The sequence below is a fragment of the Phialemonium atrogriseum genome (assembly GCF_030411735.1).
Source record: "Phialemonium atrogriseum strain 8032-3 unplaced genomic scaffold QBC33scaffold_17, whole genome shotgun sequence".
Lineage (NCBI taxonomy): Eukaryota > Fungi > Ascomycota > Sordariomycetes > Cephalothecales > Cephalothecaceae > Phialemonium > Phialemonium atrogriseum.
In genome coordinates, this window is record NW_026848154.1 from 136,389 (window position 1) to 161,050 (window position 24,662).

General features: G+C 55.3%; 8 protein-coding genes across 8 annotated transcripts; 4 read left to right on the top strand and 4 right to left on the bottom strand.

Annotated features, from left to right (window-relative positions):
- Positions 1-390: 390 nt before the first annotated feature.
- Positions 391-3,336, top strand: QBC33DRAFT_579188 (putative DUF890 domain-protein; the record flags this gene model as incomplete). Its single annotated transcript, XM_060431119.1, has 6 exons — positions 391-442; positions 491-627; positions 701-866; positions 922-1,658; positions 2,154-2,924; positions 2,980-3,336. The coding sequence occupies 6 exons, from the start codon at positions 391-393 to the stop codon at positions 3,334-3,336; spliced, it is 2,220 nt and encodes a 739-aa protein (XP_060282064.1).
- Positions 3,337-3,340: 4 nt separating this feature from the next.
- On the bottom strand, positions 3,341-4,014 carry QBC33DRAFT_119022 (uncharacterized protein). The gene is made up of 2 exons (XM_060421963.1): positions 3,493-4,014; positions 3,341-3,428 (listed from the first exon to the last, which is right to left on the bottom strand). The coding sequence occupies exon 1, from the start codon at positions 3,938-3,940 to the stop codon at positions 3,494-3,496; it is 447 nt and encodes a 148-aa protein (XP_060282065.1). The 5' UTR covers positions 3,941-4,014; the 3' UTR covers positions 3,341-3,428; position 3,493.
- A 5,240-nt stretch (positions 4,015-9,254) lies between these two features.
- QBC33DRAFT_542701 (uncharacterized protein) lies at positions 9,255-10,109 on the top strand. The gene has a single exon (XM_060428298.1). The coding sequence runs from the start codon at positions 9,486-9,488 to the stop codon at positions 9,789-9,791; it is 306 nt and encodes a 101-aa protein (XP_060282066.1). The 5' UTR covers positions 9,255-9,485; the 3' UTR covers positions 9,792-10,109.
- A 1,754-nt stretch (positions 10,110-11,863) lies between these two features.
- On the bottom strand, positions 11,864-13,249 carry QBC33DRAFT_542706 (Fip1 motif-domain-containing protein). The gene is made up of 4 exons (XM_060428299.1): positions 12,988-13,249; positions 12,881-12,933; positions 12,607-12,821; positions 11,864-12,542 (listed from the first exon to the last, which is right to left on the bottom strand). The coding sequence occupies exons 1-4, from the start codon at positions 13,162-13,164 to the stop codon at positions 11,971-11,973; spliced, it is 1,017 nt and encodes a 338-aa protein (XP_060282067.1). The 5' UTR covers positions 13,165-13,249; the 3' UTR covers positions 11,864-11,970.
- Positions 13,250-13,344: 95 nt separating this feature from the next.
- On the top strand, positions 13,345-15,350 carry QBC33DRAFT_542707 (uncharacterized protein). Its single transcript, XM_060428300.1, has 3 exons — positions 13,345-13,559; positions 13,622-14,296; positions 14,349-15,350. Exons 1-3 carry the CDS (start codon positions 13,492-13,494, stop codon positions 15,202-15,204), a joined length of 1,599 nt encoding a protein of 532 aa, XP_060282068.1. The 5' UTR covers positions 13,345-13,491; the 3' UTR covers positions 15,205-15,350.
- QBC33DRAFT_542710 (III, C31 subunit of DNA-directed RNA polymerase) lies at positions 15,239-16,578 on the bottom strand. The gene is made up of 2 exons (XM_060428301.1): positions 16,382-16,578; positions 15,239-16,300 (listed from the first exon to the last, which is right to left on the bottom strand). The coding sequence occupies exons 1-2, from the start codon at positions 16,517-16,519 to the stop codon at positions 15,578-15,580; spliced, it is 861 nt and encodes a 286-aa protein (XP_060282069.1). The 5' UTR covers positions 16,520-16,578; the 3' UTR covers positions 15,239-15,577.
- A 249-nt stretch (positions 16,579-16,827) lies between these two features.
- Positions 16,828-18,115, top strand: QBC33DRAFT_454292 (uncharacterized protein; the record flags this gene model as incomplete). The annotated part of the gene is made up of 2 exons (XM_060424721.1): positions 16,828-16,954; positions 17,016-18,115. The coding sequence occupies 2 exons, from the start codon at positions 16,828-16,830 to the stop codon at positions 18,113-18,115; spliced, it is 1,227 nt and encodes a 408-aa protein (XP_060282070.1).
- Positions 18,116-18,443: 328 nt separating this feature from the next.
- QBC33DRAFT_119093 (uncharacterized protein) lies at positions 18,444-24,546 on the bottom strand. Its single transcript, XM_060421964.1, has 2 exons — positions 23,202-24,546; positions 18,444-23,131 (listed from the first exon to the last, which is right to left on the bottom strand). The coding sequence occupies exons 1-2, from the start codon at positions 24,459-24,461 to the stop codon at positions 18,773-18,775; spliced, it is 5,619 nt and encodes a 1,872-aa protein (XP_060282071.1). The 5' UTR covers positions 24,462-24,546; the 3' UTR covers positions 18,444-18,772.
- Between the last annotated feature and the right edge of the window lie 116 nt (positions 24,547-24,662).

Consider the following 24,662-nt stretch of genomic DNA (forward strand, 5'->3'; position numbering starts at 1 on the left):
CAAATCAATTGGCCCCTAGATTGTGCCTCAGGAATAGATTTCAAGCTCATTGTTACCTATTGAACGAAGATTCTTCAAAAGGGGGATTCTGAGTTTGGAATTACCACGTGACAGCAGGGGAAATCTCCATGGGCAACGACAACGATGACGATGATGTAAAAACCCACAGACCATCCATCCCTTATCTGATCGGCACCCACATCACAATCAGGCGATGAACCGAAGGCATTGGACCCATCATGGCCGCGAAGAGGAAGGCGGTGGATGATGAGATGACAACACAGGCCGAAGATGCTGGCGCCCATCACGCTACGGCGGCGCCCGCGATGCCCGCCTTCTCAGCCAACCCATCTCAGAAACCGGACAGCTATTACCGAAATCTCTATGGCAATGAGCTTGATTTCCGTCTGCTCGGAAAGCGTGATGCAGAATTTGCAGCCTTGTAAGTCCCTTCACTGCCATTATATGGATTGCTTCTCTCTGACCCGAGTCACAAACCGCAGCCTGAAGAGCAGTGGCCAGCTCAACTTCAGTGACCCGAAGGCAGTCATGCAGTTGACAAAGACGCTATTGAAGCTCGACTTTGGCCTCGAGACCGATCTGCCTGATGATAGGCTTTGCCCACCTGTAAGAAGTGCTCGCAGCTCATCCATGTCTCACGACAGCTCTCTCAGGCTCATCGTGCTGACCATGCCGCCAGGTTCCAAATCGACATAATTACATATTGTGGCTCAAGGAGCTCATGGATTCGACGTCGTATAATTACCATGGCAGGAAGCTCTCAGGGCTGGACGTCGGCACTGGCGCCAGCTGTATCTACCCACTTCTTGGCTCAGCCCAGCGACCGTGGAACTTCATCGGCACAGGTAAGATTTTCACTGAGCCAGATCTGCCAGACCAAAGATATTGATGATTGGAAAGATATCGACGCGAAGAATATCAGTTACGCGCAGAAGAACGTCAAGCTCAATGGCTTGGATGACCGCATCAGAATCGTGGCGCGGAAACCGTCTGATTCATTGATACCGCTCGACGACCTTGGCCTTGGTTCCATCGACTTCGTCATGACGAACCCGCCATTCTACCTTTCCGAGGATGAGATGATCTCCTCTGCCAAGCAGAAGGCACGGCCTCCGCATTCAGCTTGCACCGGAGCACCAGTTGAGATGGTGTGCGAGGGAGGAGAGGTGGCATTCGTCGGCCGGATACTGGCAGAGTCACTTGTACTACGCGACCGGGTCCAATGGTACACGTCAATGTTCGGAAAGGTGTCGAGTGCCGAGGCATTTGTGGAGAGTCTGCGTCAAAACGGCATTGACAATTACGCCATCACGGAATTCATTCAGGGCAACAAGACGAGACGATGGGCTATCGGGTGGAGCTTCGGCCCGATGAGGCCCTCCCAGGACGCGGCGAGGGGCATCAAGGTTACCACATGGAAGAAACTACTTCCCGCGGCGGTGGAGGTGGACTTGTGTACATCGCCAAGTCACCAAGGAGTTGGGCCCCTGGCGGACCGTGTTGCGCAGACCGTTGGGGCCCTTGAGCTGCTTTCTTGGGAGTGGGAGCCGCAAAAACTGAGAGGGATTGGACGGGCAAGGGAGAATGTCTGGAGTAGGGCTTGGAGGAGGAAGAAGCTCCGCGAGGAGAAGACGGGGGTCTCGCCCACTGATACACGGGCCCCCGAGGCCTGCGCATTTGGCTTCCTCATCACTATTGATGTTGGAACAAGAGAGGCTGTCACTAGGGTTCGTTGGGTCGAGGGCCATGATGAAGGCTTGTTTGAGAGTTTTTCTGGGTTTCTGAAGCGCCTTTTGCAAGCCAAGGAATAGAAATAAAGAGCCAGAATCCCATGTCTATTGATGTTCGCCTTCCATTCTGTTGATTGACACCGAGGTACCTACACAGAACTGCCCCCCAATGTGGCCTGTGCTCAGGACCTCGATCGCTATTGCCCCCACAAATTGCTTATCTAACTTCACGAGTTGTTAAGTAGGTACTCGAAGATGATTCTTTCTCTGATTTTTCACCTCAAGGTCTCGACCGGCCAACCAATCCCTCAAGGACCCCGCGAAACACATACTCGACTCTCGATTTCTCGACCGAGGACCATGTCGAACCCACAGCCCCCGCGCTTCACCCCGCAGAACCAGTCGACGCACGAGCGCCTCACCACAAACACCGTGGGCCTCGTCGCGCTCTCCGACTTCCGCAAGCGGCGCGCCGAGGTGATCGAGCAGCAGGAGAGAGAGGCGCGCGAGATTGCAGTCGCGCTATCAGGCACCGGCGGCACCGGCGTGTCGACCCCGGACCGCTCGCTGACGGGCACGCCGAACAACGCCAGCGACAACAACAATAGCGAGGCGGAACGGCACGCGGCCAAGAGGAAGAAGAAGAGGCGCGCAAAGGCCCTGGTGTCGTTTGGGGAGGACGAGGGCGAAGGGGACGACGGGGAGGATGTCTCACCTGCTCCTCCTGCCAAGGTGAAGGCCGGGAAGGCGGCTGCGAGCGAGCAGGACGATGCAGCGGCGGCGACGAGGAATTCGGACAGGGACAAGAAACCGACCAGCAAGTTTACGGCAAACGCCTCGGTCGGGGTCGTCCCCAGGGCCTTGACTAAGGCGGCTCTCCGACGGGAGGCCGCAGAGCGGGACGCCTTGCGCAAGGAATTCCTGGTGCTGCAAACGGCGGTCAAGGCCACCGAGATTGCGATTCCGTTTGTCTTTTACGACGGAACCAACGTCCCCGGCGGAGTCGTGCGGGTCAAGAAGGGCGACTTCGCCTGGGTCGTCCTCGACAAGAGCCGAAAGGTGGGAGCGGAGCTGGGCGTCGGCGGTGAGAAGAGTGCCAATGCCAGGCGAGAATGGGCACGGGTTGGCGTCGACGATCTAATCCTCGTCCGTGGGTCCATCATAATACCGCATGTGAGTACTTTCCTTTCAGCACTATTTTGAATTGTCTATATCTGATGCATTCCAGCACTATGAGATCTACTTCTTCATTGTGAACAAGACCAACGGTCCGGGGCGCCGGCGTCTGTTCGACTATAGCGCTGAAGCCCCTCCGGCGGTAAAGGCTAAGGGGGAAGCCAATGTGAAGCCGGCAGACCCTCTGTCAGCTCCTGCAAAAGGCACACCCAAGGACCTGCCCGACATTAGCACTCTCGAGGGCGCCTCTGACGACCCAACATTCACCAAAGTTGTGGATCGACGGTGGTATGAGCGCAATAAGCACATCTATCCCGCCAGTGTGTGGCAGGAGTTCGACCCCGAGAAGGATTACCAAAGCGAGATTCGGCGTGATCCTGGCGGGAATGCCTTTTTCTTCTCGAAATGAGGTTTCGTTGACGCTCATTGAGAGAGGGTTAGCCATGTTGTAGGCTACTCTTCCGTCCAAGCGGAAATTGATTGACGCTGCTACGCAGTCGCCTAGCCTAGAAGGATGTGTGAATCTCCCCGCTTTTTTTCAAGTCATTGAAGCAGGTGGACTCACCCTAGAACCACGACAACATGCTCATTACCCAGAGAGCTACCAGCAAGACGATCCAGCCCGGCCAGAAGAGCAGGAGAAACAGTGTGTTCCCACCCGGTCCCACGACGAGGGCGTATAACTCGATCTCGACCTTCTTTCTGAAGCGCGTAAAGGTTCTGGATTTCCAGGCGGCCCAGCATCCCCATCCCACGACCGCAACGGCTTTGAGTGCCAGGAAGCGCATGGCGAGAGATGATCGGAAGGCAACAAATCGAGTAGTGCAGAGGAAGCTGAGCAGGATGAGGTTGGCGGCCAACCCCATGCGGATCAGGACGAATAGCGAGACGGAGGCAAAGGTCTGGTGCAAATGGAGGGCAAACTTCCCCGTTGGACCGATGAGGGCAGCCGTGTTAGTTCGTTTTGATAGGGCCATGTTCGGCTCGACTGTTGAGGCGGCAAGGATTGCCATCTCGTCGACTGGAGAGAGAGATTATGTCTGAAGAGTCTGGGGTAACTGGGAAGACTATAGACGACCCTGGTGGAGGCTTTTCAACCCGGGGCCCAGTCTACCTATTTGTACCTAACTTTACCGAGACGCTTGAAGAAATCCTGGCTCCTCCGAATTGCGGATCCCTTGACAAAAGGGAACCCCCACTCGGGCAATTGTGGGAACAGCACAACTTGGCAAGCGAATACCCGTGCCACGCCCCACTTTAATTGGTACTCGAGGGCTCCTACCACCTAAAGGTGGTGCTGGCCACCAAAATAACCAGATCACCAAAATAACCACTTTTTTGACCATACCTACTATATCTGCCAAAACAACCACTTTTTTGCCATATATTGACCATTTTAACTATAGAATCACGTATTCAAGAAGCCCTCCAATACCTTGAAGACTTTCCCAAGGCTAAACTAGCCGCAGTAGCCCGAGAATTTGGCGTGCCGCGTGGCCGCCTCCGCTACCGCTGCAAGGGCCGCGTACCAAAATCAGGGCAGCCAGCAGCAAATACCAAGCTTACAAGGCCAGAGGAAAAAGCAATTTGCCGCTATATTGATAGACTTGATAGTATCAATCTTTCAGTACGCGCAGGCTTTGTGACTGACGCTGCAAATACCATTTTGCGTAAGCGTTGTGGTGCTGAGGATTTTGCGCCGGTTGGCTAAAGATAGACTACCCGCTTTCTTAAGCGCTATAGCTACTTCCACCAGCTTCAGAAAAGACTCCATTCAGACCAGCAAGCCTCAAAAGACCTCCAACGAGTTAATCAGTACTTCCAGCTTCTTCGTACGACTATTGCAGCCTATAGAATCCCCCCTGAAGATATCTGGAATATGGATGAGACTGGGTTTCGAATAGGGGTTGGAAAGGATCAGCTCATTGTAACCTGCTGGAAGAAAGCCTATTACTTCTCCATTCTAGAGAATCGAGAGTCTGCCACTGCAATTGAGGCTATCTCTGCTGGTGGCCAATATATCCCTGCCTTCTTGATCCTCTCTAGGCAACTCTATATGGCTTAATGGTACCAAATCCCAAAGCTAGACGAAGAAACTGCCATTCGACCTACCTTTACTGGCTACTCGAATGATGAGATTAGCCTTGAGTGGCTTTAGCACTTCGAGAAGCACTTAGCAAAGACTTCCATTAGCTCTAAACGCTTGCTTATTGTTGATGGCCATAGATCTTACCACACAAAGCAGTTTATCTAGTACTGCGATGACTATAGAATCATTCCTTTTGGCATGCCTCTAAACCTTACGCATCTACTTTAACCTCTAGACGTAGTAGTCTTCCAACCTCTAAAGCACTACCATGCGCAGGCACTAGATCTTATGGTTTGCGATAGCCTTATCAATATCTCCAAGATCGAGTTTCTTTCTTGCATTGGGAAGGTATAGCAACAGGCATTCAAGAAATCCACTATCCTCTCTGCCTTTCGGAAGACTGGAATCTGGCCATTTAACCTTCAACCAGTCCTGGAAATCCTGGAAGCTTGTTAAGCTAGAGAAACCCCCCCTTCTGCTATACCAGATAGACTTTATTCTTCACCATTCAATACGCTAGTAACGTTATGGCAAATTAACAAGGTAGCTGATAAGCTAGAGACTGCACTTGAGGAAGACGAGGATATAGATCCAGACTTTGCCTATAATTTAGGTTGATATATTAGAGGGTCCTTGTCTTTGGCAGCTGAGCTTGTTCAGACCAAACGAGACCTAGGAAGGACTAAAATGGCAGAGGCAGTAGCTAGGCAACGGCAGGCAATGAAGAATACGCCTTTACAGTCAGGGGGCATGCTTACTGTAGCAATAGGGCGTCAAATGGTACAGCAAAAGGAGGTTGACGAGGTTGCGAAGGCAAGGAAGGTCATTGAGGCAGCAGAATTGAGGCAGCGGAATGCATATAAACGCTTCTACGAAGAGGTTGCAAAAGAGGCACGCAAATGGAGGATGTCTGGAAAGCTAGAAAGGGCAGAAGTATACGATTCAGAGGTAGGATTCCGGTTATTAAAGCGTATATAACGCGTATATAGTAGGTATGGTCAAAAAAGTGGTTATTTTGGTGATCTGGTTATTTTGGTGGCCAGCACCACCTTTAGGTGGTAGGAGCCCTCGAGTACCAATTAAAGTGGGGCGTGGCACGGGTACAGGGAATACAACGTTGACCTACCACTGGCCCCCCTGGACGAACAGCGTCATCGCCCAGGCCCTTACCGGGTCCTCTCACATGCAGGAAGATATATTCGAAGGAGGGGGCAGTTGTCTAACCCCACCATCCCTCGATAATGGCTGCCCCTCCATCTTGGGGGTTACCGCCAATGGCGGCTACACGTGTATAATGATTAACCGGTAGTCAATGGTTAGTCAACTGCTATTCTCCTGAACCTAACATTCTCTGGCATCCATCTCGTCTTCTGAGCTGCCCTCTTCCCACACAAAAGACTCGCAGAAAAGCCAATGGGGCGTCCGGTAGTGGGCGTGGCGTCATTGGTAGGAGGGGTGGTTCCAGGGCATTCGAAAGTTTCCTTCCCAAAACGTGCCAACCTGCAGTAGCTCATTGGCTTGTTTCCCGCAGCCAATCCCGTCCACTCCTGGCCCATGCCCCTGCAGGGATCCTTGCTTAGTGAGCTTCGAGTCCAAAAGTTCAACGACAATCGACTCGGGAGTCGTGATTTAGCAGTGTAGAGCCTCAGGAGTCAACTTTTTGAATATTTTAATTCAACATCAACCACGGTATAATTATTTAAATCGACGCCCTATTTTTCAATTGGCTCGTCTTACTGATTACGCTGCCTGTGTCTGATTTTCGTATTACCCGATTCGGGAAAGCGCCGTTGATTTGGGTGATTAGCGACTGGCGGTAGTTTTTTGGTCGACCATGCCTCTCACATATATCGAACAACACTCTCTGGGGTATTCCAGAGTATTCCGGGTATTCTGGAGTATTTTATGGTGCTATTTCGTAGCCGGGATATTTGCGCCCCCCGGCCCCCCCCCGGGGAGGCACTCGACATCGTCCCCGTCCCCATTGCCTGCCGCCCTCCTGCCGCTGAGATTGTAGGTGCCGCACTCAAACAGATAGGTTGGTTGTATGACGAAGAGCTGGTCGAAATCGGGCCATGGTAAATTTCAGTCTGAACCTGCCGGCAACCTCTTCAAGGGGCAGACAGTCTATTGTAACTCGGCCACCATTCCTTTCTCGACAGTATATGTGATACGTCCGTAACCCATATGTGACTAGCTTGCTAAGGATTCTCATATATGGCCCTTCAATATCTTGGAAAGACAGGTTTGTTGATACTCGCGGTCGTTCAGCCGCAGGCCTGTTGGCTCTGAGTATCGGAGTATCTGGTCTTCTATTTCAGCTCCCGAACTCAATAATCATTAGAATAGCCGCCGGTTTGCAAAATCTCATTATAAAGTGTACTTCCTGTATCCTTGGATCTTGATATTCAGTCAATCAGGTGTTTTCGTGCTGCTCGTCTGAATCGATCCTGGTCCTCTGGGCCGACCGGTCCTCCCCGCTACTCGTTAGACATCAGCTACTTCGCCGAGGGTCAGGGACGCACACGAGTGAATAATTGAAGCATGGATTTCATACATCACGAATTAAATATGGTATATGTCTGCCTGGATACCTGGTCCAGGTGGCAAAGCGACCGTTGGTCTCGTGGCTCGTAAACCATGACCCGAGTGATTAGATTCACTCATAACCCATTAAATGGATTGATCTGACTGGCTCACAATTAAATCATTAAATCAATTGCACCGAGTGAGAGATGCCTCAGTCAGTCGAGCCGCTAATGTGATTCAGTGGTGGGTTCAGGGGCGCGTTACGCGTAACGCGAAGTTGTCGCGAGTTTCGATATTTGCACATGGTGTTTTGGTTTTCAGCCAACTTTGTCGTTGGTCCTCCTTACCAGGCTATTTTGAGGGACCGTAGACTTGTACCCTTGCTCCGTATTAGATCCTAAAGACCCCGGTTATCGATGACTTTACCCCTTTCTGTCGTGGACCCAGGGGGGTCTCTCCGAGTAAACAGGTGGACTTGGTACTTGAGCCCCGAAAACCTCCCAATATAAAGCTCGACAGTGATGGCCTCCCGGCCGAACTCTACTCTCGTTCCCAAGAGTCGTCACCGAGACAACGCCAAGCGTTGAGTCAGGCCAAAGGGCATCAAACTAACCAACCCCTGTCAGTCTACTGATCTGAGAGCAAGTTGACTGAAGCTATTTTATATTCACCGCGGTCTAGAGTAGTGGAGCCTACGTATTGAATGAGGCTTCAATCTGCCCTCTACAATCAGCCAGAGGGTCCGTCTTCAAGTATATATAGGGCCCTCTATCCCGTTCACCTGGCCACACTTTTCCCACAACCTCACCTTTTCAACCCAACAGGCTGGACTTGACCTTACTTTCTTGCAATTTTCCATCTTGCTTGCGACCTTCGCTTCTTCCCTTGGAACACTATCGCCTTCATTCATCGTCTTCGTTCATCGGTAATATCTTCATCCATCGCGTTCACCCTCATCAATATTGTTTTCATCAATATTGTATTCGTAATATTGCTTTCGTCCCTGTTGCCTTCATTCCTTCATCGCTGCCAAGCTCATCTTGTCAAGTTGATCTTGTCAAGCTTGCCTTTGTTTATCGCGTCTCTGTCTTCCATCGCGGTCGTTATTGTCACAGGCTGCCGACAAATCTGTCGACAGATTTTTCAAGGCAAAGTTACTGTTTACCTTCTACCTCTTCACAGTCCATCTAGTCTTTCGGTAAGTTGTGACAGACTCAAAGCACATGTGCTTCAATATATTGCTACATCTATCTCTTCGAGACCTTGAATGCTCCCACAACTGTCCCTCTCTACCGACAGGCCCTTCCCATTGATATCGAGGCATGCCAATGATGGTCCTCAGCAATATGGGATATTACCCCTCCCTAGATAGGGGCCCTCAATGGGCACGGCGACGACTGGTTGTCTTACTAACTGCGAAATCATATAGCAATGGCTTCTTCTCAGGCTGCCACCTCGTACGGTCCCACAGTGGACCAGGTGATTACCTGGCTTCAGGGACTGGACGAGGCGTCGAAGACGCCTGTCTTCCAGGTGATTGGTAAGTCTCACACAATCTCCTTCCCCGCGGTTGGTAAGTCCATGAAGCCCTGACTGGGGTCATAGACACGCTTGTTCAGCACCGGGACAGGAATGGAAACATTCCACCTCTCGAGGGCTTCAACTTCCCAGCGAGAGTTGCCCCAGCTTCTGCCTTTATCAGACGCTTTCTCCAATCCGTTCCTCCCCGTAGCCTCCTCACAGAGCTACAGAACCTGGCGCACCTGAGACCCCAGGAAGCACCGATCATCCCAGCCCCGGCCCTGCCAGCCCCGCCGACGACGAACCTCGGGGCTCAACCTTCGAAGGATGACATTCGGGAGGCCCTTACAGACCGTGACCATGTCTACAAGGGCCTCCTCACCAGCTCTGAGCATGCCCTCGAGGTGAAGGAACAGTACATGTCGCTCAATGACAAGAAGGGGCGGACAAATGTTCCAGCTGCGACGGACTTCCCGGCGGATTTTGCGGGCCAGAGCGAACTGGTGCGCCGATTGTTCGTGGCCATGACGGACATCGAGTCAGCCATTGACGATACTCGTCAAAAGAGGAAGTCCAACAAGAGGAAGGCTGGTGAGTTGGAGGACGAGGAGGAAGAGCCACAGGAAGATGCTGGGATAGCCGACAGCACTCATGTGGCTCGGATAAAGAATGCCGCCAATCTCGAGATCGAGATTGCTTGCTGGGACACTCTGGTTAGTATCTAGATCTGCTGCTAACTTGCCACGAACATTGATTAACTCAGCAAAATAGATTGCAGCAAAGGAGGCTCAGGACGGCATTGTCCACGCAGGCTCATGGAGGGGCGTGACCTGGCATTACGACAAGTTCCCGACCTTCATGGAAAGGTTCGAAAAGATCGAGTATGCCTTCAGGGTAAGCATTCGTCAATCCTCTCACCTCTAACCAGCTTGCCAATTCTGACTACTATCCCAGCACTCCAAGGGCGCAGTCCACGGAGTGATGACCAGTGACTTCGCTCGGCGATTGGCAGCGGCTCCCAACCAGGAGTACAAGGTAAGCTTCTCCCAGTACAGGGCAACTAAAACTCGACAGCGCCTGACATTCTCGCAGCGCAAGATCCAGAACAAGGATCTGAACCGGACCCGAAATGTCCAGGTGAAGGCCGGCATCGCCGCCCTCAATAACACCCAGGTCAGGGTCAACGAAGACCTGAGCCTGGTCGATGCCGTTTCTGGGGAGACCATCGCGCCCCCACAGCCTGGTAGCGCCCAGCTGAACAAGGAGTGCGAGCGGCTCCAGAGGGAGCGGGCAGCCAACAAGCCCCAACAATCCGCCGTGGAACGGGCTGCCCGGCTTCCGGCCACATCAGCGCCGACACAGGGTCCCTCGGGTTCGACCACGCGCCGCGGCCCTCGCCGAGCCACACGCCCCGCCCCGGCCTCTGCCTCCGCCCCGGCCCCAGCCCCTGCCTCGCGCCCCAGCTCCCGCCGCGCCCCAGCTCCTGCCGCGCCCGCCCTTTCTGCGGTGCCCGCCCTCGACAGCCAGAGGGGACCATCTGCCGCGCCTAGCACGCCGGGAGAGTTCTCTCCGGTCACACCAGCAGACGTGGGCAGCGGCCGCGGCAACCAGGCTCTGCCATACCTCCCGCCCGTGCCGGGCTTCAACTTGGCTCATTACACGTCGAGGAACAGCGGGATTGCCGTCGCCTACGAGGGGATCGGCGACTTCACGGCCGCCGATATCCGGCCGCAGGGGCTGGGCCCGATCACCATCGACCCGGCCGTCCTGAACGTGGGCCCCATGTCCGGTCCGTCGACGGTCTTTGCACCGGCCATCCTGCTTGGCAGCCCCATGCCCAGCCCCTCGACGGCCTTCGAGAACCTCGACGTCGAGGAGCAGCTGGGTGTCCAGGCTGGCGGTGGACAAATTGAGCTCGGAGATGCTGGATCGTTCGGTAAGTTTTCTCCCTTGCCCCTGACAAGCATTGAGATGCCTGTCGCTAACCAACACACAGTCACGACTTTCAGTCAGGAGGAGGCTGCTGCCACGTCGGAGGCGGAGCTCCAGGATCCTGCAGCCGCGCCTGCCGCTGACGCCTTTGCCCTACAGCCTCTCCCTCAGGACTTCCTGACATACGGCGACGGATCTTTGGGTGAAATGTTTTTGGGGGGCGACATGGGTTTGAACGAGCCCTTGTTCGGCCAGGATGAGTACTCCTGGCTGAAAGACTTAACCCAGGATTAGTCTGAGGATGTTTTCACTCCATCGGAGTCTTGTACTGATTGCTTTTTCTTCTGTTTTTCTTTTGTTTTTCATTTTTTCTCAAGCATATTGTGGCGCACGGGACTATCCGGAATCAGGTCATTGGGCATGGTTGCTAGAGTCTGACTGGTTTTGTCGCCTGGGCCATTGAGAGCCCATGGATATGCTTTTTTATGATACCCTGGAACGCATGGCGCCTCGGAGTTTTACGATACCCCGGAATGCATGGAGCCTTGGAGTTTTTGAGATACCCCGGGAAGGCATTGGGCCATGGAGTTTTGGAGGAACTGGAACTTTTCGTCTTGAGAGGCGGGGCCGATATTTATAGACAGGAACTGAACAAAGCACTGATTCCTGTCGAACAAAGAATCTGTGATGTAGATATGAATTGGGCGTGCAAATGTGACAAAACAAAGAACCTGTTCATCTGGCAGGTTAATTGTTCTCATGAAGATAAGTGATGATGGTGTTTGACAGCGGGAATGTGTTGTAAATCCCTTGAGGCTGGTCGACTATCCCCGACGGATGATGCTGGTGAGTTTATATAGGTACCATTGGGTTCAATTGCAAGTCAATTGACAAGTCAATTGGCCTCAGGGAGGCCAATTGAAGGGAAAACTTAATGAAGATGAATGAATTTTTGGGATATCATTACTGTCATTACCAATTCCTCCTCCCTCCTCGACCCCTCCCTCCGCCGAAATTGCCTCGGCCACCTCCACCACCCATTCCCTGCTGGTCGTAGCCGTACCCCTGCCCCTGGTTCCCGCCAAAGCCGGCGCCGAAGTTCTGCCCCTGCGCGCCCTGGGCTCCCGCCCCGCCGGCGCCGCCAGGGTTCTGCATGCCGGCGAACATGGCCGACATGGCGCCCGCATCCATCTGGCTGGGGTCCATGCCGCTCGCCATCATCTGCTGCATCATGGCCTGCATCTCGGGCGGCATGCCGTCCATTCCGGGCATCGCCGCCCCCCCGGCGCCGGCGCCCGCCGCCGGACCGCCTGCTCCTGGCCCGCCTGGCATCCCCGGCATCATGCCGCCCATCATCATCATGTTGGTCATCTCCTCGAACATCTTCTTGTTGTTTTGGGCGACGGCGTCCTGGTTGTACTCGCCACGCAGTGTCTCCTGTTTTTGGGCGTACAGCGCCCATGTGAACTCGTCGAAGCCGTAATTGAAATAGTCTGAGAGGTCGGTGCCCGGTTTGCGCCAGGGCTTGTCGTTCTCTGGAAGGTCTACAGGGCGTCGTGATCAGCATAAACTGAGCAGAAAACAAGATAAGACGTCAGTTAAACCAACCTTCGTCGATGCTGACTTGAGTAATAGGCTTCCCTGTCGGCTTGTGGACGGGAATAGCGTTCACGTCGACTTTGGACGTGGATACTGCGGGAAGGTCCGCCCCAGATGTGGATGGCTTGGAAGCCTCTTCTTTCTTGACGGGCGCAGCCTTCACCGTCGCATCATTGGATGTGGACCTTTGTGGGATATTTCTTATTTCGCTGTATCGTGTCTGTCTAATATGGTGTTAGGGCGCAATGCGCAACGTGGGGTTGACAAGGTGGGGCAAGCTCACGAGGGAGGAGCTGGTTTGGAGCCGTCTTTCCTCTCTGTTATGATGTCTATGTCCTATATTTTGTTCAGTATGGCTGTCCCAGAGCTGGAGATTGAAGTCCAACCTACTGAATCATCATCTTCGTCCATCTCCCCACTCTCGTCCTCTTCCTCGCCTTCTTCAAGCTCGTCATTCTGGGACTCTGTTTTGGCAGCTACCGGGGCTGCAGGGGCTGCTGCAGTGGCTGTTGGTTGAACATCGGGCTCTTCCGGGGCGTAAAAATCATCGTCTTCGTCGATATCCATGGCGAATATTCCGGTCGCAAAGTGTCGTGGAGGGAATTGAGAAAACGAAATCAACGTCTGTTAAGCTCAAGCTCAAGGAAGGTGGGTGAGGTCGGTGGCATAGTTAATCCGACCGCGGCTCACCTAGGTCGGGTGGGAGGCGGCAGGCGGTCAAACCCTGGCGGCTCCAATCGCCCTTATCCACACGCGACTGAGGCTCAAAGCCGGCAGAAAATTCGAAGCTAATAAAGGCAAACAAAGCAAAGCAACGAAAACATTGGCTACGCCACATTCCAAACCGGATTGCATTCTCCACGTTGGCGCTAATCCGCGCCAGAGACTTTTAGCATGGCTTTCACACGGTCAGCCAGCGGTCCTGGTGGGCTCAGCATCAATACCAGCGGCGCGAATCTATTGTAAGTCGTCACTTTCAGGACACCTCGTTGAGACATCCAGATCGCCCCTAACCCTTTTACAGTGGAAGTGCCACGAGTCAGCCCCCGGCAGCCGGAGGATTGTTTGGTAGCACGAGTGCCTCGACATCTCAGCCGGCACAGTCTGGAGGGTTGTTTGGCACGGCGTCGACGTCGCAGCAGCCTCAGTCGACCGGATCCCTGTTTGGAAGCACAACCTCGCAGCCCCAACGGACGGGAGGACTTTTCGGCAGCGCGCAGCCTTTGTCCCAGCCTCAACAAACGGGAGGATTATTTGGATCGACCACGACGATATCCCAGCCTCAACAGACCGGCGGCTTGTTTGGCTCGATCGCAACATCGCAGCCGCAACAAACGGGAGGGATGTTCGGATCAACACCAGCCGCGCAGCAGCAGCAGCAGCCGCAACAACAAGCTGGCGGTTTGTTTGGGAACACGGCCACCCAGCAACAAAGGCCTGGCGGGTTATTCGGATCTACGACGTCGGCTCAACCTCAGCAAGGTGGTGGCATGTTTGGAAGCTTGCAGAATACCCAGCCAGCCCAACAAGGAGGCCTCTTCGGTGCCTCGACTCAACAGCAGCAGCAGCAACAACAGCAACAGCAACTACAGCAGCAGCAGCAGCAGCAGCCTCAGCAGACCACCGGAGGCTTATTCGGAGGCTCCGTGGCTGGCACAGGTGGAGCTTTGGGGCAGAACAGGCCTGGTGGATCCCTATTGTGAGCAGCTACACCACCCTCTTCCCGCCGTGTCCGTGTTAACATTTCCCAGCGGCAGTCTCAACCAACCCACCGCCCAACCGCAGCAGACCAATGCCTTCGGCCAGTCTGTACTTGGGTCTGGTCTGACCCTGGGCCAGTCCACCCAACAACAGCAGGTCGTCCCTGGCGTGCGGATCGACGTCAGCAACATCCGGCCGACGACGCGGTTCAACGACCTGCAGGAGGACCTCCAGAACAGGATCGCCGAGATCGACAGGGCGATCCAGGGCTTCATCGCGCAGAAGAACGAGCTGGACGCGTTCATGCCGGCGCACGGCGAGCAGCTGTCGTGCATCCCCACCGACGTCAACTTCGTCGGCCGCAAGGCCTCGGGCGTCGAGAGCGCGCTGACGGGCGATGCCGTGGCCGTCAAGCAGCTGCGTGAGCTGGTCAAGGTGGATGCCGACAACGCGCGCCTGTCCTTCAAGGCCGTCGACAACCTCAAGCTGCCGACGGCGTACCACCAGGCCGGTCTTTGGTCGACTAGGGGTCAACAGGGAGGTACGGGTGGTGGCGCCGGGGACGCGGACGGCGAGAGCAACTCGGTTCTGGTGGATTTCTTCTCCAGGACGGCGGACGAGATGGGGGATACGATGAAGAAGTTCGAGGGGAACCTCACCGAGATCGAGTTGCACTTGCATGCCGTCCAGGGGAACGTGTTGGAGCAGCTGCAACGAGTGGCCGCGACGCCCAAGGATGGCGTCCAGAACCGGGCCGATGAGAAGGTCGTCGAGCTCGCTGCGGTATTACGGGACTTCGAGGAGAGCATACTCCAGGTCGCCGGGGTCGTGGGGGGAGCCCGCGAAGGGATGACGTCTCTGCAGTTGGGAGAATTGCTGGGGAATGGTAGTAACGGGGTGCGCTGATAATCAGTGTTCTTATTATGGGAAAGGGGTAGTTAGCAGGAATTAGCACGAGCGTGCTTGTTCTGACGAGATATCAATGTATATCACAGTAATGGCATGCACATGCCTCACTATAGCTTTGTTCTATCGACAGCTTTTCCCTGTGACTCATGCTGAAGCAAACAGCTAACCGTTGAGGCAACACTTTATGTGGCTGACAAGCTTGACATACCCACAAACGCCATCGAATTCGGTATCAACCATGCAAATTCTATAATAACAAAGGTCAAGGTCCATCCAAGCCGGACTCTTCTGGTGCCATCCCAACTCCTAGCAATGCAACTGGGTAGAGATAATCGCAGTCAGTCCACCCTCCTCGGCCCAAAGGGCCGCCCTAGAAGAAATCATCACCACCATCACCTCCCTCATCGTAGTCATCGTCGGCCTGATTCTCCTCAAAGTACTGTTCAGCGTTGTAGTCATCTCCCGACTCGTCGTCATACTGGTCTTCGTCCTCGGCGTTATCCTCCCCATCCTCAGCATTGGTAGGCCGAACCCAATCGTCCTCGTCGTCAAGATCGAGGCCGTCGGCACCCTCATCATTGTTGTCAATCTTGTCGAGCATCTGCAACGCCTTGCTCTGGCCATCCACATCGCCAAACCCCTGCTGTTCGGCCTCAGGCAGGAAGATCTCCTCGGCGGTGCGGAGGGAGGTGATGTTGGACAAAGCGTGGGTTTTCTTGGTCATCTTCCGCCGCTTAGCCCCACCGGTGGCCCCGTCCGCCCCTTCGAGCGTTGCGTGTAGTTCGGGCGGGAAAAACTCCTTCGCAAACGGCCGGCTTGCGAGATCGGGCAGGGACCGCTCCTGCCTGCTGAAGCGCTGGGAATAGGTGGGCATGGCCAGGAAGGGGTCAACGGTGGCCTTGTTCTTCACGCCGTAGCGCTTGTTTATCTGGTCTTGGCCGTACACGCGGCCTGGCGTGGTGGAATCGAGACTCCAGGTCCGGGCCTGGGTAAAGAGTGGTCCATCGTGGACTTGTTCGCGGAAGAGAAGGAAGCAGGAGATTTGCCTCTCCTCCTTCTTGGAAAGCGGCGCGGCTTGGGGGACGTTGTATTCCTACCACAAAAAGGAAGCCATGTAAGCGCATGGGACTAATAGACGGACGGCCTGGACAACCGTTGACTGCAGAAGACTTACTGGGAATAGTTCGGAGGGTCGGCCATCGAGCTCCAGGTTGGGATCATTGTCCCAGGGCAGGTTATTCGCCATGCCGCCTCGACCGCCCCGGCGACCACCCCGCCCGCCACCTCTGCCACCTCCACCTCCTCGAGACATTGTTGAGAGGCTATGTTGGAGTTGGTGCGGCTACATATGCATCGCTTGGTTACTCATCGCATCGCAAAGATGAAGGAGCTGGAATTTTTTGGCGGGGCTTCTTGAATGTAGGCAGCCCCGCAATGTAGGTGCGCATTGGCCACCCCCCACAACTGCTCTGAGGTAGGTACCTATGTAGGTAGCCAGCTCCCGCTTGCCGATCTCACCCCTCTCTCCGTCATGGTCTCTGTCAATAGCTTCTCCTGAAGTAAACAGCAGGAAGTTCCCCCCCCCCTCTTTATTTTCCTGCCCGAGCTGCACCGCCCGCCATGGATACTACTACGATCCCCGTCACCGGCGTCGAGGAGCTCGACCTCCATCTAGACCAGCTTATGCGGGACTCAAGTCTGGCTCTGGACGCGAAGCTGTTTGACCATGTTCAGCTCCAGCTTACAGGTGACCTAGCCTCCCCCTCATCTCCCCTCTTGCCCTGATCTTCACTAACCGCCGCTGACAGAGAGCAACATACCACCACTCATCCCCCTCCTCCTCCCTAAACTCGTCGCCATCCTCCAGCAAGACGACCGAGACCCCGCCCTCCCCGCCAGCCTAGCCACCAGGCTCCTCAGCCCCGTCACCTTCACGCAGTCCCTCACCCTCGCCTCGGAAGAATCCCTCATACACGCCCTCAGCTCGCCCGAGCCGTCGGTCAACCTCCTCGCCATGACCGTCCTCGAGAAGGCCGCCCGCACAGCCGACGACGCCGCCCTCCTCGCAGACATGCCCCAGCTGTTCGCCGAGCTCCTGCGCCGCTGGCTGCTATCCCCGCACGCGCAGGTCGGCGCCAAGGGCCGCCGCGTCCTGGGCGACCTTCTCGACACCGACAGCGAGCTGCCACCCCTTCCTCCGCCTCCGCCTAGCACCGGACAGGCCCAGGGCGGCCAGGACCAGGTCCTCGCAGACATGGTCAAGAGGAGGGTTCCCGGGCGGGGCAAGCTGTGGCGCCTGCTGTTCCGCACGCGCGAGCCGTACCAGCTGCTGGTGGACATCTGCTCGGGCCGGCACCCGGGCACGGCCCCCGCCGACGGGCACCAGCTGTCGCTCGCGCAGGGCCGCCTGCTGGACATACTGCCGCGCCTGGCGGTGCTCGACTTCCACGCCGTGGCGGCGTCCGACTTCGCCGCGGGGAGGCCCACGCACGCGACCAACGGCGGTGTCGACCATGACCATGATGACGACCACGAGGAGCCGGGTCCGGATCAGCATCAGCAAAGAAGAGGCGGCGGCGGCCAACAACACGAGGGCCTCCTGCAGTTCGCGGCCCTGCGCATGGTCGACAGGCGCGACGCGCTCATGCATCTGAACCTGGTCGAGTTCATGGAGGGCTTCGTGAGCCTGATGCGCGTCGCCCCCGAGCGGTCGCCGTACAAGGTCGAGACGCTCCGGGCGCTGCTGAGGGGCGCCACGGCCGACGAAGACGGCGGCGCCGCCCTGAGGGCCGCGCTGCTGGGCCTGCCCGACCGGACCGTCCCCGAGGAGGCCGACGACCTGCGCCTGTGGCTGCGGGAGGTGTTGCCCGGGGAGGCGGTGCGCGTCGCTGGTGGGCATTGGGGCTGAACATGGGTAGCTCCTGCGCTGGGGAGTCGATTGGTGGGAAGAGCTGTTGTATGTACTGTACATACCACGAGATGATCCTGTGCTCGGGTTTGGGCGTTTTAAGGTTGGTTGGCCTTTATATCGGATGATTGGGTGTCTCCGAGAGGAACTTGCATGAGAAATAGATTGCGAAACAAAGATACCAGCCAGTTGAAGGGCATTTTTGTAACATACAGGCTCTTGAAAATGTCAGGAGCAGAGGATGTAAGAACGTTGCCTGGAAAGACCCCCCTTTTCCTCTCTTTTTTTACTCACCCCCTTCTCCTAGTCTCCTTAAAGTTGCTTACCTCCCTCTCCTACTAGATTCCTGTCAACAGTGCTAAACTCACTGGCATTTCACATTTTCAACGTCTCAGAGCCTGTGGACTGATATCAGGTAGATGGAATGGGCATATATTCACACAACATCCATAACATAAAGTGGCTCTAACCCGTTCTTTCACACCATACACCATGCAACAGAGAGAAGCGAAGTTCGCCTCAAGCACTCGAGACCCAGTCATCGAGAACCAAGGCGCGCGCACGGGCCCTATATCCCGAAAAAGGAGCCCCTATCTATAACATTGTTTGGGACCGCAAGATACCCCCCCAAACCCGGGTTTGCCTACATGCGACTCCCTATCTCCCGAGGAACCGATTCGACGCATCGTCACTCGCATTGTCCATGCTGTGCGTCAATGCCGCCTCGGTCGACATGGCGGACAGCACGCTGCTTCTGCGGCCGGCATCTATACTCCCCTTTGCCGGCGCACCACTGGAGCTCATGCCCTCGATGTCGAGGCCGACCTCGCCGACCCTCCTCAACACGAGGAGCAGTGCCCCCCGGAGCTCGCCGCTCAGCTCCTTCCCGAGCAGCTCAACGACGAGCGGGTAGAAGCTCTTGATGTGGCTCGAGAACGCCTCACGCGGGAACGCGGCGTAGCCCTCCAACACGTCCACGACTACCGGCCGCCAGGCGACGATGTTGCGATGCTGGCTCTCTTCCTCTAGGGCGATGTAGTTGCCAATGATGTCTTGGCAGAGAGGCAACAGCGCGTTCTCCACGTCGCCCTTGCTACGTTGGCGGTCGGGGGATGTGTCGGCGAACATTTTGAAAAGGATCGCCACGTATGTCGCCGCGCTGCCCGACTCCTGCTTCAGGAGATTGGGCGGCTGCTTCATGAAGCCTTCGCGCCAGAGACGCATTCGCAACTCCTTATCACCATTGAAGCGTTTTGCAAAGAGATACGACTTCTTGAGGAGCGCCATCAGACGTAAAAGCTCCGACGACGGGATTTGAGCGTACACGGCCTCGTTGCTGAAAAGTTCGTTGACAGTCTCGATCATCAGAAGTTGCAAAACACAACGGGAAATAATACGGTTGAAGAACCGCCGTCGGGCGGCAGTTACCACAACGGGTTGCTGCTGAAGGGGATTGTTTGGTTTGAACTCTTCAAGCTGTGGAGAGACAGGCAGCTGAGATATCGAAGTTAGGCCGGTCGAGTTCGTGGTTGCCGTGGGCGTACTAGCAAGGGCGTCATCATCGGCACCCGGGGATTGCAGTACCGATGGCTCGGATTCAGAGGCATAGCCGTTCTTCTCCGTGCCATTGATTCTGAGCGACTTCTCGTCGACAGAGATGGCCTCTACTGTGGTCGGGCTGAGGGGCCCCGAGAATTCAAGTCCATTTGGCGGGGCGGACAAGGATGCGGTAGAGTTGATGGTCGTCGCCGAAAACAACTGGTAGGCGGTGGTCCTCTCGAAGAGTTCGCAAAACGCGCCAACGATCTTGGACCAGTGCTCCGGGGCGAACTTGGTCACGTTCTGCAAGATCAGCTGCTGGAGGCAGTTGCTGCCTATCCGCGCAATCGTGTCGTTCTCCTGGCAGATGCACAGGGCAAGCAGCTCGAGGAACCTATCGAGCATGTACTCGAGTGCGTCGAAATAATGGGTGAAGAGCGTGATCATATTGCGAAGCGCCTGGATCATGGTTGTCGACAGCCAGACCGAAAGCTCCTCGTGATTCAGGACGTTGCTCATCTCAGGCCGTGATCGGAGAACCATGAAGATCGGATAGAGCTGTTGCCTCCAGAGGATGTCCCAGAAATCTGGGGGGAAATCGCCCCCGTATTTCAGTAGGGTTTCGAAGAAGTAGTTGAGCGCGTTAGATCGGACCTCGAGATCCTCTCCAGTCATCAAGACATCGTGGAAGGCGAACAGGACCGGGAACCAGAAGCCCTCTTCCACCGAGGTGCGGCTCTGGGGGCCTGGAGACGTCACGTTGGCCTCGGCGGCGTCCGGGGCTGAGCCGCCCTTCTGAGACAATGGGCACTCAGGTGTCTTGAGCATCCTTGGGATGACCGACTTCAAAGCCTCCATAGCCTGCAGGCTCTTCTTCTGGAATTTCATGTTCTTCGAGAACTCGGTCAGGCACACGATGAGGTCTGTGAAGGCTCCTTGGGATATGACGACCCCAAAGCGCGTCTTGTAAACCAGCGTGACATTCTCGTAAGCCAGGTTGACGATGCTCTCGTATGGCTCTCTTGCAGCGACAGTGAAAACGCCAAACATTGTCCTCCACCCGGACCTGATGTTCTCTCCTTTGGCTTGAATCATCTGGATGAGACACCGCAAGACCATGTCCTTCACCGTGATGTTGTTCGAGTTGGACATGACGTGCTCGAACGGCTTGAGGAAGTCTTTCTGGAACTTGAACCCGGATAGCTCCTCCAGCTCCATAAACCGAATCGACAGTTGCCGGAGCGAGTCGAGGGCGAAGAATACGATTGCCGTGTTGCTGTGGCATCCCACTCGGTTGAAGTGGTCTCCCAGTACATCCCAGATGTTGGTCCACTCAAACCGGACACGCGTCATGTTGTAGTAGCTGATCTCGACGATCTTCTGCAAGCTGTAGGTGCGAGGCGAGTCGTTGGAGCCTGAGACCTTGATCTCGTCCCAGCTCACGTCCGTCAGGGCGCGCGCAAAGTGCACGATTGCCTCGCCCGAGAGGTTCGCCGTGTTGGTGAATATGCGGTCCACGCTCTTGATGACCTCGTCGGACCTGCTCTCGAGCGCAATTTCCACCGAGACTCCTTGGGGGCCCGTAGTTGAGCGTGGCCGATGCCTCCTTACCGAGTGGGAAGACTTCCGGGACTCGCCTGTATCTCCCCTCGCCGGTGGTACGAATCGGGCCTTGGAAACGTCGGGCACCACGCTCTCGTCCACACCGCCCGAGATCAGTTGCAACCGGTCCAGCTGACTGATGCACATCAAGATGTCCTTCCATGACTCCTTCAGAAGGTCGCCCTCCGTCTGCCCGAGCTCGAGGATCACCTTGAGAGCCTCGACGTTCTTAGCCTGCATTTCCTGCGGATTGTTGAGGTTCGCCGTGTTTCTGAGCGCAGAGATGAAGGCCTCCCTAGGAGTGGCAAGGCCGAACAGGCACGCAATCTTTGTAGCCAGCTTCATTCCTTCGAGACACAATTTGTTGACCTCCAAGTTCTGCGTCTTCTGCATCTGACTCGACAGCGCAGAGAAGAAGGACATCCAAGTTACGTCAAACATGGGGCCGACGTGCTTGAAGGAGTTGGCCGGAATGAATTTTGCACCCGCCTTCTCGGCATTTCGACGCTGGCTGCGGAACAGGTTCTTGAACAGCTGTTCTGAACGGAGGGATATCTCTTCAGACTGCTGAACGTAGGCTTCCCGTTGCAAATCCCTGCCGACATTGGAAAATGCCTGGCCGAGACCAGCCGCGAGACCGGTTGCCTGTGGCGGCAGGGAGCCTGCAGCAGCTGCAGCCTGCCGTTCACTGTTGAGGACAATTTCGTTGCCCTGGATCTCCTCGTAGATGGTGGTGAGGTACTCCTCGGGGAGATCCGCATTGTCGTTGATGCCTCGGTTGTTCTTGATAAAGTCCTCTCTGGTCATGCGGTTTGCAACCTTGCTGCTGTGCAGGTCGGTATTCAAGAGGATGACGGAATATGCCAGAACATATGCCGTGTCGGCATTTGCAAACGCATTGGGATTGCCCATGACATAGCGATGTGCAAACTTCAACATGAAACGGTCGATCTTCTGTGCCTCGCCCGGTAGCCGGAAGGACTGGAGGAACTGACGGAGCGAATCTACAAAGCGTTTCTTGGTGAAGTCCATGGTATCCACGAATGCGTGCATGATCTCGATGTTCCTCTCTTCACCTTCACCAAGATATTCGCCGATCTGGGCCTTGTCCAATCGCTCCTCGCTGATCAAGAAGGCGACAATGTCAGAGGGCTTGTCGCTCGGTATGAAGCCCTCCTTCAGCAGCAGCTTGATGCCATTCTTGGGTTTCTGGTTGAATGCACGGATGGCATTGGTCATTGCAGTTTTCCGAGCCTTTTCCTTCTCCAGGTGTTCTGGATCGTCGTCTAAAATAGGGGTTGACGGGAGAACAGGAGTATCCATGCGTGATAAACTGTCACCCACTGACGGGTCGATCGACTCCCTAACCTCATCTCCCGACAGCCTTCTCTCGGAATCCTGAGTGGCAGCGTGGGACTCGGGCCGCCCAGGCTGTGACCAGTTGACGAGGGACCTCAGAGTCTCGACCAGGGAGTCCAAGGCAGCCCGCTTCATCATATATTCCCTGGGTATCTCGGTCTCGTGCTCGTGGTGGGGAATTATGTGTGCGACCGACAAGGGGGGTGGTAAGACCCCCCTGAGCTGCCAGTCACTGCCAGTGTTTGACCTGGAGTGCCTCTCTTCGTAGAGCTGCTCATGCATCGGGTGAATCGTCACCGGGGAGGTCGCAAACTTGGAGAGATCCTCGACAATGGTCTGGAAGATGTTGTCCACGTTTCTGTCGCAATCGTAGTTCAGGTACGTCTCCACCAGCGCTCGTGGGTCTCCGCAAAACCTGTTAAGCATGCCAACAACATACATCTTCTGAGACAGCGGCGCATTCTTTCGAGCAAGAAGGGCTAGATAGATCTCGTTCATGACGACCTCTATCTCTTTCTGGAGGGCACAAGTCAGCCAGGGGCAAGAACACCGACAACAACACCAATGCCATGGGAAATCAGCGTACCTTGAATGGGGCTCGCATATACTTCAGCATCAACCAGAAGATGTCACAGCAAACCTCGAAGACCCGATCCACCGAGCTGGCCCCATTTCGTGTGATGCTAAGACAAAGGTAAAATTTGATGGCTTGAAGGAAGTTGGTCGGCTCGTTGTTCTTGGTGTTGGTAATGGTACATAGGGGTGAGGTAAAAACGTAGATGTTGTTGCTCAGGAGGGTGTGTATTAGATGGAGCGATATGAGCTTCGACCGCATTGGTTGGCCTCTCAGGTCGAAGAGCTGATCTGGCGGGAGGACTTTGGTGGAAAGGTTGCAGAAGGACCGAAAGACAAGGTAAGCGTCTCGGATGTACACTTCATCCTCAGCATCGAGCGCATCGGACGTCTCGTCTTGGCCATTTTCGGGCAGGGTCTGCTCGGAGATCGACCTCGTTGGTTTCTTCAACGGCTTCAGCTGGGTAACCATGGTTGGGCCGTCGCCCAAGTTCGAGTCATCGAAGCTTTTCCTGTGCTCCAGGTCTTTGAGGGTGAGCTTGCCGGCCCCACTAGCTGCAGTTTCAGAAGGAGTAGCATCCGAATGCGCCTCTCCCGGATCGTCGCCGTCGCCATTTGTGACCTGGCCATTCTGATACTCGAGTGGGTCGACAGTGAGGTTGCTGGTACTATCCTTCAGCTTTCCGAGGCTCGAACGGGCCTCCTTCATATGAAGCCTTGTCTTGACCCGTTCGAACACGGTTCCAACCATCTGGGTCAGGGTTCCCTGAGCGACTTGCTGGTTTGCCGTGTTCCTGGAAAGGAGGAAGACATTGTAGACTTGTCGGACTGCTTTTAATAGCCCAGCACCGTGTACGACGATCTTGTCATTCAGGACGGCAGCGAGGAGGGATTTGACTATTTGTAGTTGGATCTCGACGGAGGTGGTTTCGCCCTGGAAGCAGTCGCAGATGGTGTCGATGGCACGCTCGATGAGAGGTGCTTGCGTGGCTCCTCCATCCTGGTCTGGAGAGCCATCGGCGTCGGGGGCAGAGAAGTAGGAGTATGATATAAGCTTGCCAATGCAATCAAGTGCTGTGGTGGCAAGTGGAATGGTGCCGGATTTGGTGGCTAGTCGGAGGGGAGCGAAGATGACTTCGGGATCTGGCAGCTCGTTCTCGTTCTTCTCGACGGCGGCGAGTGCCTTCTGGACAAGTTCGGCCAACTGCTTATTCCTGCCAGAGTTTGCTGCAATGATGTCCAGAGAGGACACCATGAATTTGAGGGAGGTCATGGTGTGCGTAAGGGAGGACAAGTGGGCATCGGCGGAGGGATCGGAGACGAGAAAAGGGACCGAGATCGATCAGCGCGGGGGGTTTCTTGGGTGCTGGCCGATGAGACTCTCCGCCTGCCCGGATTACTGCAAAAGTCTGGGACAGATGTCCTGTAAAACCAGCAGCTTTATCATGTGAAAGAAAAGGAAGGCTGCCAGATT